Source organism: Schistocerca cancellata, chromosome 1 (assembly GCF_023864275.1).
Source record: "Schistocerca cancellata isolate TAMUIC-IGC-003103 chromosome 1, iqSchCanc2.1, whole genome shotgun sequence".
NCBI classification, from domain to species: domain Eukaryota; kingdom Metazoa; phylum Arthropoda; class Insecta; order Orthoptera; family Acrididae; genus Schistocerca; species Schistocerca cancellata.
Genome location: NC_064626.1, coordinates 905,937,086 through 905,957,006, shown reverse-complemented (window position 1 = coordinate 905,957,006; position 19,921 = coordinate 905,937,086). Strand labels below are relative to the sequence as shown.

Below are 19,921 nucleotides of genomic sequence, written 5' to 3'. Positions count from 1 at the left end.
TGCAGGAATTCAGGATTACTGATTATTAAGACTGTACAACTACGGGCGTCTAGAATAAAAACTGCCTCTGCTGTCTGATTGCCATTAGTGTTTTTACTGATAGATAAACAGGAAATGAAAATCGTTGTTGCTAATGACAATCAGTTAAAAAAATAAAGCACATTTGTTTTTATGGTAAGAACCATAACTTAGTAAGTGACAGTTTGTTTCTTTGATATGGATGTAAACTTATAGATGCTATATATTATCAAAGGAGACATCAAATTGTTCAAATAAATAAATCTATTATTTCATCTGTTTCGATTTAGATGAAATTTTGTATAATTTTCATGTATGAGAAGACTAATATTTGGTATGAGAGTAGAACAACGTTTTGGCAACATTCTTTCCATATTTTTCTGGGGGAAAAAGTCTGAGGCGTCTGAGATTAAAACTAATGTTTAAAACTATGTTCAAATGTAGGCCTAATCTGTACAAAGTATTTGTAGATTAAATAGGAAGCTGTATTCCTCAGCTTCTCAGATGATTTTCAATCTCCTAAAGTACAAAAAAGAAGAAGTAACAGCCATTTGTGAGAATTGTTAAGCTTCCCCACGACATGGAGAAATGTCAGGACCCAGTCCAAAGGCCATGTCTTATATGACACTTAGCTAAAAAAAACTGTTAATCTCCTTACAAATCAAATTCTTTTGGTTTGCATATGGTATATAAAACACATTAGTGCTGTTTCTTCTGGAAACAAAAACAAACAAGACGTGTCGGATCCGATACCGCCATGTTGTAAAAACTTCATTTTTACGGAAATTTGATTGTAGTGACTTTGTCCTGGATAATTTGGCGATTTAAATGTTTCTTACTGCCACATGTCGCGGACACAAATTGCAACTATATTTTTACATTTTTCAAATGAGAGCTGTGTTAAAGTAAACAAACGCATTATAGCCAAATCACACGAGTAGTTCACAGCATACTACTGTAAGCTTTCGCTGACTACCACCAGAAGGCGCTAAAGAGCTGAGGCCAACTGAGAGCGCCCAATCGGCGCCCAATTTGCTGTCCCGAGATACAAGTACAAAGAACGAATAATAAAGGCATAGAATAACCATTGATATCAAGCAAGACATCCGCAAGCACAACGAAACAAAGATTGGAGGATGAGAGCATGGGTGTTTATTGGGAGGAAATGAGCTTGGAGCTCCCATGACCCCGTGCCTTTTATTCGTATATACTTCAAGAGAGGTGGTTTTCTCGAAGGTGTAGATAGAAATTCCTGTTTTCAAGGTATCGTCGTGACTGTGGCACGCACTCCAGCAGGCAACTTAACTCACAAGCTCATTATACGTTGTTTGTTCATTCACTGCTAATTAGGAAACTATTTCTGTCTCTTCTTTCTTTGAAAGTGAGAAGCTGCATACTTTGTACTCGTTATTTACATAGCGGTATGTAGCACGGAAAGTACTTAAGAAGCTCCGGAAATGCTAAATAAATGTGTTGGTTGTGTGAAGTGTGTTCTGTTTTGTGCTAAACATTACAATTACTGCTATATTTTCTTTCTTTGAAAGTGAGAATCTGCCAACTACATACTACTTATTTAAATAGCGGTATATTTCACAAAAAGTACTTAAGAGGAAGCTCTCCTACTGCTAAAAAATGTGCTGTTTGTGTGAAGTACGTTCTAATTTATGCGAAAAATTGCAGTTCTCTGCCAGGAAAGTAAATTCTTCTTTCGCTCGTGAAAATAACTGAAACAACAAGGAAAAATGTCAACAGGAATATGCCTGTACCAGTACCAGATTCGTCCGCATATTTGCTTTATTCAGATATGTTCTTGTTTGGAAAAGAAATCTACTAAAATAAATAGCATTTCAATTTTCTTTTATACATTATAGGCGGCTGAAGTGAGACTAGATAACCTTTTAATTCTTTTACACAAGTGTCTGTTCATTTTAAGTTTTTGTTCTGACGATCAGTGATAGATTTTACCAGATAAACAATATGTTTTGAATATTCACTTGAATTTCCGTGTTTCATGCTTAATTTGTAAATTATTGATCTTGACAAATCCTAGAAACTCTGAGAAAAGTAAAGTTGAATAATAAGATTTTTGCCAATGACAGGACATGCACAAAAGTTATAGCATTTACAGTTCATTTTAGGAAAAGTTTTCCATTACCTAGCAACATGTTGCAGTTTTGGACCTAGTCCTGTGTCATATGCCTCCTGAAACCTTTATACGCCGATAACTCAGTATTATTATACTGTACCTTTTCGAGAGATCTTGAATGTGCTAGTGTATTGTGACAACATTTATTTATAGGATGTTAGTTGTAATGTGGCTATAATATAAAACACACCAAATACGAGCTTGACGAAATTCAATATGGACTCAGCAAGATGCTTCAGTCAAAGTATATGTTTGAAAGTAGCGCAGTCACAATAGCTCTCGTAGCGTCCCGTGATCTACTTTCACAGACTTTGACTTACGTGCCTCTATATATTTATATATATTAGGCACGTTCTGTGATGTACAAAGGACGATAACGTCAGCCTTCAAAACTTTGTTCCCAAGAAACCTTGACGTAGGGTGACGTGACGTAACGTGACGGCCAGTCAGAATTGGCTTTAAAAAATAACTTGCATCTTGTATTTTTCTTACAAGGGAGTTCTTCACTAATTCAACAAATATCTTAAATAATACTGCGCTTATTAAGAATATTCGCTACCATTGACGCCATATTTACAGAATTTAGGTGTAGGTGCATTTTACATCGGACTACAACCTCTTGTATTTGAAGGGGGCCCTAAATAAAAGACCTTGTAAAAATACCCTGATTACACAATAGCGCTTCGGGTGCTCTTGTCTTTGATAGTAAAATCTCTGACTAGTCACAGAGATTACGACAGAGTTCAACTTGACACATCTCTGATGTAAATATAAACAGTGCCGTGTAGTGATGATCATTGTCTCGTGTTTTTTATTTAAAGACAGAAGTTAAAAAAGTTTCAGCATGGATGCTGGGCGTGAATTACGAGAGGAAGAACTTGGTATATCAGAAGAGGAAGATGACGACGACTGGTTTTATGACTCAATAAAGAGGTATTTTTTATTATTATGTGGAGGGAAATTATGGATTTTTTTCTCCTTTAATGGCAAATTGCTTAGGAATGTTGAAGGAAATTATTTTGTTGAACACGCTAATGTTCTTACTATCGTTAGATCAACAGACACATGTCGTCTGATGTTGTTCCTTGCTATGTATACGTGCCGAAGACCACACCGCGTTTCATTTTATTTTTGCCTTGAGCTTATCTGCTCTAAGCTCTAACGAATACCTTCTCACAATGTAATTTTAGGGTTTCACAAAATTTCATTCTGAGAAAATATCCTTAGAGCTGGCGAAACCTATGTCTGTGTTAACATAAGTTATTTCCAACTGGGTGGCAGTGTTTTTCCTACTTGAAAATTATATACAGTTGCTGAGAAACAGCCATGTTTAAAGCTGCAATAAAAAATAATAGTTTTCATTTGCACGACAAATACCAAAATAATCAAACCCAATAAAAAAGCCAAACATATAAACAAAAGGAAGAAAGCATAATAACTCAATGAAAATGAAGCAAACATTTCTAAATCCCTGTTACAGCACTGACTACCCAGAATCAAATAGACCTACATTGCCTCGACAATAACCAAGATTCACATGCACATAGTACCACACATTAAACTCCACAAGTCAACATCCACACCAGAAGGCACCATCAAATACATCAACACAGCATCTACAAACCCGAACTAACTCCAAAAACACCATGCCATTGTGACGTCACACATCACAACACCATTACATCATGGGTCAAAGCAGACATGTGGAATCAGACACTTCCAGTAAACCCATAAATGTCTACACAGTGCTTTTGCAAATCAAGCTGAGTAATGAGTTGTGATGGCTGCTGTGTATAATCATCCTGCTATGCCTATGTCAATGAAAAAGATTTGATTTTGCTCAAAAGTATCAGTAATGGACCATAGTTGATTGGTAATGGATAGATTTCTGTAATGAGTCTCATCTTCTGTTTCTTATGAAGGATGGATGTTGATGTTTCTGGCAAGAAATTTTGGTGGGAGGGACCAACTCAGCTACAGTATTTGACATTTGAAACCTATACTGTTTCGCTGCAGATAGCAAATACATGAAAGCCTACAAAACACCAAATGAACTCACTTCTAAATCATCTAGCTTATGTGTACATTGAAAACAATGGCTACTGTGGATAGCAGCTCATCTTCATAATGATCTGTCTCTATAACATATCTCAAATGCACTAACTTTTTCCTTATGCTCTCAGACTTGACAACAGTGCAGAAGAGCTGTGAATATCACCTGAGTGACTGAACTTCATACACAAATGAATCTATATTTATGATATCCACTGTAAACAGCAAACTGTTACAAGTAGTCATGTGTGTCTCGTGGCACTGATGAGACGTTAAACCCTAGCTTACTTTCTTCCAAAAGCTGTCAAACCCTACAGTGAGTTTGTTTCTACATTATTCCAGCATTCCGTAACTTGCACAAATAATTGAGAAGTTGGTTTTGAGTTGGAAGGTAGCTGTGGTCACAGGGGAAAACATATGCATCATTTGTGTCATCTAGATTGTGCCTTCATAGAAGAAACTTTCTGTTTTTCTGTCAATTACTGACCAGTAACAACTCATGAATAACACGAGCATTTACCAATGGGTGTAGCTTGGCATTACAAATAAAAGTTTATGAAGATCATAAACATTCATTTACAGACTACCAGAGGAAGACAGAGGTGACACTGGGTGGTGTACTGTTATTAGACGTTAATGAACACTTTTGTAATAGTAGTTTCTGAAGCTTACCATTATTTAGTGATGAAGAAGTTCATTAAAGAAGCAATATGAAAAAGATCATTGAATAAATTTAGCCTGTCCTTGATATCAAAGCCTATAAAAGTGGCAGTAATGCACACTTATCAGTGACTGGTCATCTAGTCAAATGATATTAGATATTTTCATCTATTTGCTCACTTTACTTTGCAGTTTTTCTATGTTGAGGGTCAGCTGCCAGTCTTTGCATCCTACACTGATCAGCTGCGAGTGTCTCTGCTTGTCATAACAATTTCCTAACTTCCCTGCACACAATTGCATGATCTGTGAACAGCCTCAGAGAGCTGCAGACACTAACTGCCATCATTTATATACCAGGTGGTCATTATAACTGAAGACATTGAAATGTCGCAAAATGACACATTAGGTCAAAAAAATTATAATTCCAATTTGTTTGCCTCGGAGGGGTCATCCAGTGATACCATACCCAACACACCACTCCACTCGATGTGTGATTGGTGGGGGACAACATCGAAATCTTCAATGGGAATCCATGTTTTTTATTGCAGATTATGATTCTATTGCAAAATCTACATTCATTTTGTTTGAATTATTTTCTTCATTTCACCACAGAAGGCACTGTAATCAGAGGACTAGAAATGATTACGAAGTCATGATTTATAACATTCCACTCAATGGCTCTTGTATATACAATGGCACATGGGACCATACCTCCATGCTGTGAGGGTAGGCCAGACCATTACTTCATAACTCCCAATTGGAAACCATATTCATAGTGTTTTATTCCTCTGTCATATCAAACAGAGGACTACTCGACACAGCACTGCAGCTTGAGGTGAATGCTACCCTACTTTTCCTATTAGAGTAAGTGTTCAAGTGTAATGCCACCAACTTTGATATGCCTAGGCATCCATTTTTCAAATGACCATAAATAGGACAGAAGCATACCTGCAGGAATGTCAGCATAGGCATTTCGATGCTGTCAACCGTATCTTCATGGCCTGTTGGCACTTGCTGACAGTACACCTTATCTTTTAAACGAACCCACTGAAAGAAATCTGGCAACCTAGCGGGCCAGTTACTATGCCCACCTCTGCCGATCGAGCGATCAATGTAAACACTGTTTAAAAACTCCCGTGCTTCAGTTGTGTAATGGGCTGGGCAACTGTCATGCTGAAATCACATACACTGTCACAAATCCAGGGCAACATCCTGCTGTAGGACCAGTAGTTCCCGTACCAAAAATGTTTAGTATTTTTGTCCATTCAACGTGCCATCGATAAAATATAGACAATGAGTTTGTTACCCATGATGTCAGACCATACATCAACTAACGAAGGGCATTGATGGTCAGCTTAACATAACCAGAGGGGATTGTTTACACTCCAGTAATGCATGTTATGCCAGTACACACTGCCATGGTTTGTGAATGTTGACTCATCAGAAAAAAGTACCTCGGCCAAGAATGCGGGGGTCATTTGCATGTGTTGACTCGCTCATTCACAAAACACTACCTGATTATGAAAATTGATGCCATCAAGTTCTTGATGCAGTGACATGTGGTATGAATGATACTTATGACAATGCAGTATTGTGACAATACTGGACATAACAGATTGTATTGTAATTGCTGGATCCTTATCCATGGGTTGTGGTGCACTGCCGCTAGTACAGCTATTTCATTAGCTTCTCGTATAACATATTTGCTTCATTTCCTGTTGCTGGTCTTATACTGCCAATCAGACATAAAGGTGATCACAACCTTGTAAAAGAATGAACAATAGTGAGCTTTCTCTGGAAAATGATTGGCATACAAGATACAGCAGCTTCAACATTCCTCCTACATTCTCCATAGATCAGGATCACTTCAGTTTTTTCTTTTGTGATTGAAACAGTGATCGTCCACTTGTACATCTGTTCTCAAAATCATAGGCAACTGTGCAGGTAATAAACACTGTGCAAGTATTATAACATTTAGAACTGCTACCTGTTTTATGTCTCCATGATATGTGAGCGCTGGTCACAGTGTACTGCCTGTTATAATATGTCATAGTTCGTTACATGGCACCAGTGGTGCATTGAGTAGTCCCCTGTTCAATATGTTGTAGGGATAAAATGTTAGAAATGAGATTTCTAATTATAAGTTGTGAAATACTGGCCTGTCCTACCCCAAAAGCATGGAGGTGAAGTTTCAGGAGCCATTGGATATTCAAGGTCCATTGAGTAGCATGTTGTAAATTACAATTGTGGTACCTATTTTTATTCTTCCAATTACGGCATCTTCTTTGGTGAAATGAAGAAAATGCTTCAGACAAAATGTATGAAGATTTTGCCATACAGTCATAACCTGCAATAAAAAATGGGGTTCCCATTGAAGATTTCAAAATTGCCTCCCACCACCCATGCACAGGGCGGAATGGCAGACCTAGTGTGGTATTGTTGGAGGTCCCCTTCAAGACAAACAAATTGGAATTATAACTTTTTCGATCCAGTGTGTACTTTTTGAGATATCTTCAGTTATTATGCACATCCTTTATATTGTGTCCAGTAGTGAGTCTGTCACATTACCAGGAAGTACACTATCCTTTACTTCAGATTTTTATAATGCTCCTCTGTTAACAATATTCTGAATGATGTTTGTTAGTAAGTCTGCATTCCACTTGCATATCAGTTCAAATATTTTATATGCATGTATTTTTGTGACAAGGTACTGTGGAACTGTTTTGAAGGATTTCAAGAAAAGTTGGATTTACCTTTGCTACTCTGTGCCACCATCTGGATCTCATGAATGAACTGAGAAATCTGGGTTTTATATGGTCAGTGCTTGGAGAAGTTATATTGATTTGTACAGAAGTGGTTTTCATTTTCCTGAAAGTTCATCATAAATGAGCAGAAAATAATTTTATTGTTCTGCAATATTTTATCACTAAGATATGCCCTCTCTGACTCTTTATGGAGATTCCAGTAATTTGCACCTTTTTCCAGTCACATGCATGATTTGTTGGTTCAGAAACCTATGATAAACTGTTGCTAAAAATAATTCTTTTACATATTTGATATAGAATGTAACAGACATCCCTATAGGGGCAACTTAACTGTAGTGATGAAATCTTCTACACCCGAGTGTGTTATTACAGCATTTCAAAGTGTTTCCTACTCACCATCTTCAGGTGAAGTGTCAGGTTCATGGCCAGTTTGTTCCCAAAGAGTCACTGGACCACAATTCTTCTGCCAAGGCACCAGTAGGTGCGTCAATCATATGCACCCAGAAGTGATGTCGCGATCAGTGGCAGGGCCAGGCATCGAGCCCTAGTGTTGCTTGCATACTCTGCATGATACCTTCTCTGATTTCACATTAGAGCTCTTTCATGACAATGAAGCCTCAGTTTTTTGTTGAGCATTTAGAGGACAAGTTTGGGGAACTGGAGGGCTTGTCCAAAATGAGATCTGAGTCAGTCTTGATCAAAACAGCATCCTCTGCCCAGTCACGGACGTTACTTGCTTATGACAAGCTGGGAGATGTTTCTGTAACCATCATGCCCCATAAGAGCTTAAATATGGTCCAGGGTATCATATTTCACAGGGACCTTCTTTTGCAGTCGGACAATGAGCTGCACGCCAATTTAGAGCGGCAAGGTGTACATTCCATCCGGCATGTCCACCAGGGTCCGAGCGATAATCAGGTTGCCACCGGTGCCTTCATCTTGGCCTTCGAGGGTGATACATTGCCCGAGAAGGTCAAGGTGATGGCCTACAGCTGTGATCTAAAGCCCTATACCCCTCCCCCGATGCGGTGCTTTAAGTGCTGGAAGTTCGGCCACATGTCTTCCCACTGTACTTCTAGCATCACATGTTGAAATTGTGGACGCCCATCACATCCCAATACTCCATTTGCCCCACCTCCCATCTGTGTCAACTGCAGAGAGCACCATTAGCCTTGCTTGCCAGACTGCGGGATTCTCCAGAAAGAAAGGAAACTTGTGGAGTAAAAATCCTGGACCAACTGACCTACACTGAGGCTAAGAGAAAATCTGAACACTTGAAAATCCTGTGCGTATGACATCATCTTATGCTGCCACTACTACAGTTCTGGCACCATCAGCTCTGCCAACCCCCGTAACCTCTCAGAACCGGAAGATTACTCCTGCCCCCTTGATGGTGGGGGGCATTTCCCTCCCTGTTGCTCCTGCACCACCTACTTCGGGAGCAATACCCCCTCCCCACCCCCACCCCCAACCATCAAGGACATCTGTCACCACTTCTAAGCCTGAGAAGCGTAAGTCTTCTTCGACTTCTCTTGCGAGGAAGGGATCCCTTGGGTCACTCCCTTCCCAGGTTTCTGCTAGTGGGGAAAATGACACCCACCAATGGCTGAAGAGCCCAAAAGCAGCTGGTCATAGGGCTTCACACTCATCCTCAGTCCTGGAGACTGAGCCAGTGAAGTCCTCCCAGCCAGGAAAACCCAAGAAGCAGCAAGAGAAATCCAAAAAGGAAACCCCTAAGACCAAGGGAATTGCGGTGGCACCCACACTACCGCTACCTAGAAGCTCTGCGTCTGAGGATGGGGTGGAGATTTTGGCATCCTCTGAGGACGTAGATCTCTCCAGACCCTCAGACACAATGGATATAGACTGCTCAGGCAATAAGTCGGTGGCAGCAGGTGACTCTGAGGCATAAACTACCTCATTGAATGTTCCATGCCTTCCCAGTCTCACAATATCATCTTCCCGTAGAATTGCGGTGGTTTTTTCCATTGCCTGGCTGAGCTATGGTAACTGTTAAGCTTTACACCTGCTATCTGCATTGCTCTGCAGGAAACCTGGTTTCCAGCAATGCGGACCCGTGCCGTCTGTGGCTATAAGGGATATTATGGGAACCGTAGCGACTATAATCGAGTGTCAGGTGGAGTTTGCGTTTATGTCCTAAACTCAGTCTGTAGTGAACATGTGCCCCTTCAAACTCCTCTTGAAGCTGTGGTTGTCAGAATAAGGACGACACAGGAAATAACTGTCTGCAATGTATATCTTCCTCCAGATGATGCAGTACCCCTGAATGTATTAGCTGCACTGATTGATCAACTCCCTAAACCTTTCCTACTTTTGGGTGATTTTAATGCCCACAACCCCTTGTAGGGTGGCACTGTGCTTACTGGCTGAGGCAGAGATGTCAAAACTTAACTGTCTCAGTTCAACCTCTGCATCTTAAATACTGGGGCCACCACGCATTTCAGTGTGGCTCACGGTAGTTACTCAGCCATTGATTTATCAATTTGCAGTCCAGGACTTCTCCCATCTATCCACTGGAGAGCAAATGACAACCTGTGTGATAGTGACCACTTCCCCATCTTCCTGTCACTGCCTCAGTGTGGCCCACAGACACCTATCCAGATGGGCTTTAAATAAGGTGGACTGGGGAACTTTCACCTCTGCTGTCGCCATTGAATCTCCCCCACACACGGTAACATTGATGTGATGGTTGAGCAGGTGACTACAACAATTTTTTCTGCAGCAGAAAACACGATCCCTCACTTTTTACGGTGCCCGAGGCGTAAGGCAGACCCTTGGTGGTTGCCGGAAGTCGCTGAAGCAATTAAGGAACATCGGCGAGCTGTGGCATAAGCGGCACCCTTCTGTGGAGCATCTCAGAGCCTTTAAATGGCTCTGTGCCCGCGTTCGCCAACTTATCAAATGACAGAAGCAGGAGTGTTGGGAGAGATATGTCTCAACTATTGGGTGCCGTACGTCACCTTCCCTAGTCCGGGCAAAGATCAAACGTCTTTTCGGGTACCAGACCCCAACAGGTGTTCCTGGTGTTACCGTAAATGGCGTGTTATCTACCGACGCAAACACAATTGCTGAGCACTTTGCTCAAGCCTCTGCGTTGGAGAACTGCCTCCCAGCTTTTCGCACTCTCAAACAGTGACTGGAAGGGAATGTCCTCTCAATCACTTCATGCCACAGTGAATCCTATAGCACCCCATTTACAGAGTGGGAGCTCCTCAGTGTCCTTGCACATTGCCCCGACACAGCTCCTGAGTCTGATTGGATCCACAGCCAGATGATTAAACATCTGTCATCTGACTACAAGTGACATCTCCTTGTTGTCTTCAACCGTATCTGGTGCGATGGCATCTTTCTATCGCAATGGCGGGAGAGCACCATCATTTCGGTGCTCAAACCGTTCTTTGTAAGCTGCTGGAATGTATGGTATGTCGGCAATTAGGTTGGGTCCTGGAGTCACATGGGCTACTGGCTCCATGTCAGGGCGGCTTCTTCCAGGGTCGCTCTACCACTGATAGTCTTGTGTCACTCAAGTCTATCATCCAAACAGCTTTTTCCAGGTGGCAACACCTGGTTGCTGCCTTTTTTGACTTATGTAAAGCATACGACGCGACCTGGCGACATTATATCCTTGCCACATTGTATGAGTGGGGTCTCCGGGGCCTACTCCCGATTTTTATCCAAAACTTCCTGTCGTTCCATACTTTACATGTCCAAGTTAGTGCATCCCATAATTCATCCATATCCAGGAGAATGGAGTCCCGCAGGGCTCTGTATTGAGTGTCTCTCTATGTTTAGTGGCCGTTAACGGTCTAGCAGCAGCTGTCGGGCCATCTGTCTCACCTTCTCTGTATGCAGACAACTTCTGCATTTTGTACTGCTGCTCAGTACTGGTGTTGCTGAGTGTCGCCTACAGGGAGCCATCCACAAGGCACAGTCATGCGCTCTAGCCCATGACTTCCAGTCTTCAGCCGCAAAGTCGTGTGTCATGCACTTTTGTCGGCATCGTACTATTCATCCCGACCCAGAACTTTACCTTCATGACGATCCACTCACTGTAGTGGAGACATATCGATTCTTAGGACTGGTTTTTGTGCTTGATTGACTTGGCTTCCTCATCTTCGTCAGCTTAAGCAGAAGTGCTGGCAGCACCTCAAATGCTGTCTGTTGTCTGAGCAACACCAATTTGGATGCAGATCGCTCTAGGCTGCTGTGGCTCTGCAGTGCCCTTGTACAATCCTAAATTGGCTATGGGAGTGTGGTTTATGGTTCAGCAGCACCCTCAGCATTGCATTTACTCAACCCTGTGCACCACTGTGGGTTTCAACTAGTGACAGGAGCTTTTAGGATGAGTCCGGTGACCAGCATACGGATGGAGGCTCGGGTCCGTCCCTTGCAGATCAGACGTGCACAACTGCTCGCCAGTTATGTTGCACACATTCATAGTTCTCCTGAGCATCCAAATTACCATATCCTTTTCCTGCCCGCGGCAGTCCATCTCCCGCATCGGCTGCCCAGGTTGGCGCTAACGATTGCGGTTCGCATGCGATCCCTTCTCTCCGAACTGGAGTCCTTCCCTTTACCACCACTACTTGCAGTCCATTCATGTACGCCGCCATGGTGTACACCTAGGCCACCTTTCATGTGGCCCTAAGGACTCCGTTAACCCTGTGGCTCTCCGCTGTCACTTCCTCTCGATTCTTGATGTGTTCGGGGCTCAGAAGTGGTTTACACCGGTGGCTCGATGGCAGATGGTCACGTAGGCTTTGCGTATGTTCATGGAGGACATATTGAACAGCACTGCTTGCAAGATGGCTGCAGTGTTTACACTGCAGATCTGCCTGCCATATCTCGTGCTCTTGAGCACTTCCACTCATGCCCTGGCGCATCAATTCTGCTGTGTACTGACTCATTGGACAGCCTACAAGCTATCAACCAGTGCTACCCTCGCCATCCTCTGGTAGCATCCATCCAGGAGTCCATCTATGCCCTGGAACGGTCCTGTCATTCAGTGGTGTTTGTGTGGACCCCTGGATATGTTGGAATCCCAGGCAACAAACTTGCCGATAGGCTGCCCAAACAGATGACACGGAAACCGTTTTTGGAGATGGGTATCTCTTAAGCTGACCTGCGTTCTGTTTTACGCAGCATGGTTTTCAGGCTTTGGGAGATGGAATGGCATAACAGTACGCACCTGCGTATAATTAAGGAGACGGCGGTCCTCTCACAGAAAATTAGTTGTTCTCTGCTGGCTCCGCATTGGCCATAAAAACACATGGTTACCTATTCCATAGCGAGTACCCACCTCAGTGTCGCTATGACTCCCAAATGACAGTTGTCAACCTTTTGCTGGACTGCCCACTGTTAGCTGCTCTTCAGCAGACTTTTAACTTTTCCAGCTCACTACCTTCGACGGTGGGCAACAGTTCCTGAGCAGCAGCTTTATTTTTAAGTTTTATCCGTGAGAGTGGGTTTTATACTTCTATGTAGGTTTTAGCACATGTCCTGTGTCCTTCTGTGCCCTACACCCTAGTGCTTTTAGGGTGGAAGTTTTAATGTGTTGCAGTGTAGCTGGCTTCTCCTCTTTATTCTCATGGTTGTCCAGTCACTGTAATCTGCTTTCTTGTTTTACTCTCTTCTGTTTCTAGCAACTTTGTTGTTTTCTAGTCCTCTTTTGTTCCTTTTAGGTTTCGTTGCCTTTCCTTCGTTCTTGTGGTTTTTCCTTTCTTTCCATTTTGTGTTCTATGTCTCATTCGTTTTATTCTCACACTTGTGGCATTGTTTTATTAGGAACAAGGGACCGATGATCTCATAGTTTGGTCTTTTTCCCCCTCTTTTTACCTACCAACCAATCTTTCCTGATGCATTTTTGCTTATGCTGCATCCCTTATGGTGTGGCACATTTTATTGTCAGCCAAAGTCCTGACTCTCTCAAAATGTTTAATTTTCTACGAACATAACATTGACTTAAAAGTCCACTAAAATTAAAAAAAAAAAAAAATTGTTTGCTCAAGTTTGACTACATTTATAGGTGGTTTTCTAGCAACTTATTTGATCAGATTATCCCAGTCCCTAGATGTTTCAATTTCTGCCGTTGTATTATTATTTTTATATTTTTTTCAACACCTGTATGAATGGTCTCAGCTTCCATGTGGGTGTCACCAAGTTCAAGGAACTTGGGATTAATAGCCTACAATTTACTACTACAGTGTCCTTCTTTATGAAATGTATTCATGAGCATGACTGTAAAATTAATATTCCCGTTCTGTCCACTGCACAAGTCACTTAACATACTGACCTCAATGACATTGGCTGTTCTAGCCATGAAAAACATGGAAGATGTATACATTGGTTATTGTTGCATTAAGTGCTTCTGTGTTTGTTATATGATATTGGTTTTCCAAAAGCTATGTTCTGTTGTTTCCATCAAAGCTAGACTTTGCTTACTCTTACTTATAAAACTAGGTAAATTTCTTAACCAGTTACACAAATTCATGAAAAATTGGCATTGGTTGTACTTGCATCAAGCCAAAGGAATATCTAAGGTCTCATTTGAGAGGTGTATATCCAGAACATGCTCCTGGGGCTTGCACACCAATTTTTACTGCAAGCCGAGTGTATGAGGGCACCTTCTGCCTTGTTGAAGAGCTTAAGATTTAAGTACGTGTTTTGGATACGCTTTCTTGTGAATGGTACTGCAAATGTTTCCTGGGACTGACCATTAGATACTGTTTCCTACACTAGTTTTGCCCAGTTTTCTAGCACATGTTACCATTGTTGTAACAGTACTTTCAAACTTGCAAAGTATGAGGGCCTTTTTTTTTATTCTAAGGATCTAATCAGTCGCAAAATTAAAACCACAGTGAAAGCCCAACATAGCATTTTTCAGTGTCTATAGTACGCCCAGCGATCACATCACATAGCACTTATCAGTTCTGAGCACTCAGTGAGGATGTAAACATGCCAAGAACAATAGTGGCTCTCCCCAAGTGTGAAGTGCATGCTGTCATTCGATTTCTTTATGCTGAGCGACGCATTGCAGCTGAAATTCATCGATGAATGAGTAATGTGTATGGTAAAACATTTATGAGTGACAGTAAAGTACAGTAATGGTGGAAGAACTTTGAAGCAGGATGTACAGGCGTTCATCACACAGGCGGTTGGGGAAGGGAATGAATATCAACCCATAATCTTAAGATCTACTGGATTTCTTGTAGAAGTTCTAATTTCTAATAAGCATGAGCTAGATTTTCTCTGTGCGAGCCCCAGTTTGTTTTCCCAGGATTACTATAAGACAGGATATGTTTAACACCCATTTCAGCCCCAAAAATGATCAGATAATGATGGCTCCATCACTCCATGCCATTGTTTGACATAACTACCCATTAAGATGGACCCAAAAGCTATGTCTGTTACTTCTTCCCTCCATCTATTCCTAATGTAATTTCCTTTTCACTATTCAAGATCTCTAACTTACTCTCCAATAGATATTCCAGCAGCTATTCAACTCTGCTGTTGGCCTTACTGCTTCTCCAAAGCAGTTTGTGGGTGTTAGCATAATAATCAACCAGCAGTTTTTCATTCAGCTGGAAGTAGCTGTCCACCAGTATCCTCACTTTTTGGGAAACAGCAGCACTGTCCTCTTAAGGAAGGCAAGCTGTGATCAGTAAAAATTGACTAGCGCTTCCTTCCGTATGCTCTTTCGTCCTGATTGTCGCCAAGTTCCTGCCACAGAAGTTCACCATTGGCATGAATGAAATTCCCTTCTCAACATAAATACATGTTCTATAGTTCCTTTTTTTAAAAATAAATGATTAACTTACCTCCAGTGCCTCCAATGTCTCCAATGTTTGGTACATCCCGTTTATATAAATAGGGTTCCTGGGTCAGGGTCAAGTCCACAGCCTGTCTTCCCAGAAGGCGATTCAAGGCAGCAGCTGTCACCTTATTGTGTTCCAGGTTTATCGGCAACACTTCCATTTGACAACTTGTAACCATCATTATTTTCGATGTCCGATGAAATTCATGAGCGTACTGTTGGAGGTAATACTGAATATAATCTCTTAATGATATACTTGAGGTTTCTTGAAACTGACTTTGTCATCATAAAGAAAATCTGGAATTTATAATATTTTAAACCAAGCAGTATAATGTAAATCAGTAAGGCATCTGATTAAATAGGGGCTCCCAAATGGCTGCTACTGTGCTTCTTTGACCTTGACATCAACCTGCAAGAATGCTAAATACAGCTTCAGGTTCTCCTGTCACATAGTGTTCAGGGATTCCTCACCGACTTCCCCCAAGGGTTTCGCTGTCAGATACAACCTTCTGGGTGATTACACTCCAATCATCTGTTGAGGCATTCTGTTTCTGCACCCATACTTTCTGAAACAGAACATGTGAAGGAACGTCCTTAAGAAGTTTTGATACCCAAATCAGTATTTTTATGGTTGTGAAAAGTTCTGCTGCTGCCTTGACTAACAGCTTTCTTGGCAAACAGCTTCTTAAGCTGATTCATGTTCCCATCCCATCACAGTCAAAGTTTAGAGCATCTTTTTCCAGATAGATCCTGTTGAATTCAGGACCTAGACTTGCGCCCCTCCCAATCTTTTCAAAAAGAGCCTTCTGAAATAGCTCGTCCTGCTATGTTGATCAGTGGATATCCCTGTTGTATAACTGCCATTGTAAAAACTAAGAGTGCCATACTAAAAGTCTGTTTCCTGGCTCCTGTCTAAGGATCGGGGTATCCTGAGAAGTGGGAGTAACAGATTCTTCCCTTGTTCTCTTGTTCCCTGTCTTGGAGGTGGAAGAAATCTATCTTTTTTTTATTCCTAGGTGTTAGGTTCCAGACCTTTTGCTTCCCTCCATATATCATTATTTGCCTTTTTTTCTTTTTGTTATTTGAGAAGTTTCTAATTCAGAGCCCCAGACAAGGATTTGATCTTGATCTGGTATAGCTTCTCAGTGACGTTTTCTGCTTCTTGAACTGGTCTGTTAGTCAGTTCTGTTGCAGAAATAGATGCCACCAATTCGAAGGTTGGTTTTTGGGTTTTTGAGATATCACCAGTTGTGTTTTTGAGATATCACGAGGTCTCTCAATATTGTAATTTCTTTTCCATGTTCTCCATTTTGGTCCTATAAGAATTGGGGATATATCAGGTTCACTCCACTGGCGCCTCGTGCTGGTGTAAGCCAAATTACTCCCTGGTATCCCTGAGGCTCTGTTTACAACTCATCTTCCCATGTGCCTCAAACCCCAAGGAATTGATCACATCACACCTTTGGTTGGGTACCTAGTGAGTAGGGGAAGGACTATGAAAATGGAAATGTGAAGAGATGAGTCATTGTAGAACATTCTTTCATCAGGTTCATCCGCAGAGACCTATCCAGCAGCTTGGAGACCCTGACAGTAGCTACCCTACCACCAATACAGTCTTTAGTGTCATGCAAACATGCAAACCCATCCTCCCGCATGGTCAGTGCTATGATAAGGCATTGTCCCCTGGAGAAGGCATATTTATTTGCTTGACTCCAGTTGTTGTAATATTCTGGTTTTTATACACACTTCTGCAGTCTGTTAGCACAAAGAATTTTGAAAATTTTGATTTTCCATATTTAAAGCTGCCCTAATTACTAAGACATCAGCTATGTATATGGAGGCTTGCTGAGGAGTAGCATACATTTTGTATGTTTCAATAAATGGGCAGTAGCAGACATATCTTGCTCCATTTTGGGCCCTAGAGCCATTAGTGTAAACTTTGACATGATCAAATCATTTAGACTGTATGAAATTCATGAGCATACTGTTGGAGGTAATACTGAATATAATCTCTTAATGATATACTTGAGGTTTCTTGAAAGTGACTTTGTCATCATAAAGAAAATCTAGAATTTATAATATTTTAAACCAAGCAGTATAATGTAAATCAGTAAGGCATCTGATTAAATAGGGGCTCCCAAATGGCTGATACTCTGCTTCTTTGATCTACTACCTTCACCAGTTTTCTAATTATTATGAGCACAGGAAGGTTAATAATTGCAGAATGTCGTAGGATAAATTTGTCAGTCAATAATTTCTGTTCAATGTTAAGAGCTATTTCTTTGGCTTCCACCAGTATAGCATTAGTTGATCTGGAATTCATTGCTCTGAGACACAATCTAATTGCTCTAAAATGCATTTTATCCAACCTGGATAAAACATATAAACTGTTGTAATTAAGGCTCAAAAGGGCACAAGCATTCTAGTTGTCATCGATTCCATTCAGATGTATGATTTGTGCAGGGCTCGGCCAAAGATGAAAGTGATAGAAGTGGGAGCTAGCTCCAAATGGCCAAGAATTTAGAAAATAAACAGCATTTTTATCATGGCTCAGATGAAGCATGACTATTTACCATATTTACTCGAATCTAAGCCGCACTTTTTTTCCGGTTTTTGTAATCCAAAAAACCGTCTGCGGCTTAGAATCGAGTGCAAAGTAAGTGGAAGTTCTGAAAAATATTGGTAGGTGCCGCCACACCTAACTTCTGCGGTCGAATATATGTAGCGCTACACAGGCATGCTTTGCAGGCACAAAGATAAATACTGGCGCCAAAACCTCTGCGTCAGTAAAAAAAATTAAAAAAAAAAGGTGGAAGACGAGCTTTTGTCTCCGCACTGAGTTTCGACCACTTCATTTTCATACATTATCCAACAAAGTACATACAAATTCCGTATTGTTCATGTTGTGTCTAGACAAGACAGCCTAGACACAATGAGAGGAAGCCGAAAGGCACGCGCTTAAACTCACGCAGGCTGGCGTGAGGTCTGAAACAGGATACGTAATGAATGCTATAAAGAAAAGTATGTAGCTTCTGGAATACTTAACTTTAACCCACATTTGTAGAACATCGCTCTTGATGATACGTTAATAGAGTCTCAATATCAATCGAATACGGCGCCTTGCTAGGTCGTAGCAAATGTAGCTGAAGGCTATGCTAACTATCGTCTCGGCAAATGACAGCGTAATTCTCAGTGAACCATGGCTAGCAACGTCGGCTGTACAACTGGGGCGAGTGCTAGGATCTGTCTCTTAGACCTGCCGTGTGGCGGCGCTCGGTCTGCCATCACTGACAGTGGCGACACGCGGGTCCGTCGTATACTAGCGGACCGCGGCCGATTTAAATGCTACCACCTAGCAAGTGTGGTGTATGGCGGTGACACCACATTCCTCCCCCACAAATCGGCGAACGGTTGTGTTATAAGGCTTCCGCCCGCCGTGGGGAGGACCCCATGTTGACGTATGCGATGAGGTGGGGAGCCTAACAACAGGCGAGGCTGTGCCATCCGCACCTGGCCATTCGGTCCGAGGGGAGCTAGGAAACGCCTGAAAACCTAGTCCAGGGTGCACGCCAACATGAGGTGTATGCGCCCGTAGAGAGTCAGGAGGGGCCGAACGGTCGACCTCCATCGCGTCGGGGTAGCCGACTGGCGAAGACGACAGATGGTCCGGAGCGGGCAAGTGTTCCATGGCGGAGGACATCTGGTCACGGGAAGCGATCGGCGGCGCGTGACCCAGGGAGGCGCCTGGCAGTTGCAGCGACGCGTCCACTGCGGGCGGCACCGGCGGGAGAACAGGCGTCGCCGGCGGCGCGTCGCCATGGGGCAAAATGGAAGGCAGCGTCGGTAACACCTGGGGATGAGGCGAGCCAGTAGATGGGTCCCCAGGGCGCTGACCGGACGGCACCGTCGCTGAAAGCAAACGGGGAGTGGCAGAACCCAGGCGACGACAGAGGTGCAGCTGATTGAGATGCCGACGCACCTCACCAGGGGCCCCAAAACCAGATACATAGCGCGGCCGAGGCAGCGAAGAATGCGCCCTGCGAGCCAACGCTGTGAACCGCAATAGTGGCAATAGTGTGCAACGTCACCAGGGGCAAAAGCAAGTGTCTGCCGCTGCACAGGAACCTGATGCGGCGGATGCAGCAAAGACATCAAGGTTCGATGAGGACGACCGTGGAGCAACTCAGCCGGCGAGCGACCATCTCGGGGCTGAGAGCGATACGAGGACAAAAAGAGCAACAACGCATCCTCCCGAGAATGCGACTCTTTCAACTTCAACATCTGTGACTTGAAAGTCCGGACCAAACGTTCAGCGGCACCGTTTGACTGTGGCGAAAATGGCGCGGATGTCAGATGTTGAATACCATTGGCCTTGCAGAATGACTGAAATTCTGCAGACATGAATTGTGGGCCATTGTCGGAAACAATAGTCTGTGGTAGACCTTC

The 19,921-nt window shown here is 42.5% G+C and overlaps 1 protein-coding gene across 1 annotated transcript in view; it reads left to right on the top strand.

Annotated features, from left to right (window-relative positions):
* Positions 1 to 2,915: 2,915 nt before the first annotated feature.
* Positions 2,916 to 19,921, top strand: part of LOC126190976 (WD repeat-containing protein 73-like) — a 117,723-nt gene continuing 100,717 nt past the window's right edge. The window contains exon 1 of the mRNA XM_049931648.1: positions 2,916 to 3,097. Within this exon, the coding sequence (XP_049787605.1) occupies positions 3,009 to 3,097 (89 nt within the window). The 5' untranslated portion in view covers positions 2,916 to 3,008. The remainder of the gene's footprint in view (positions 3,098 to 19,921) is intronic.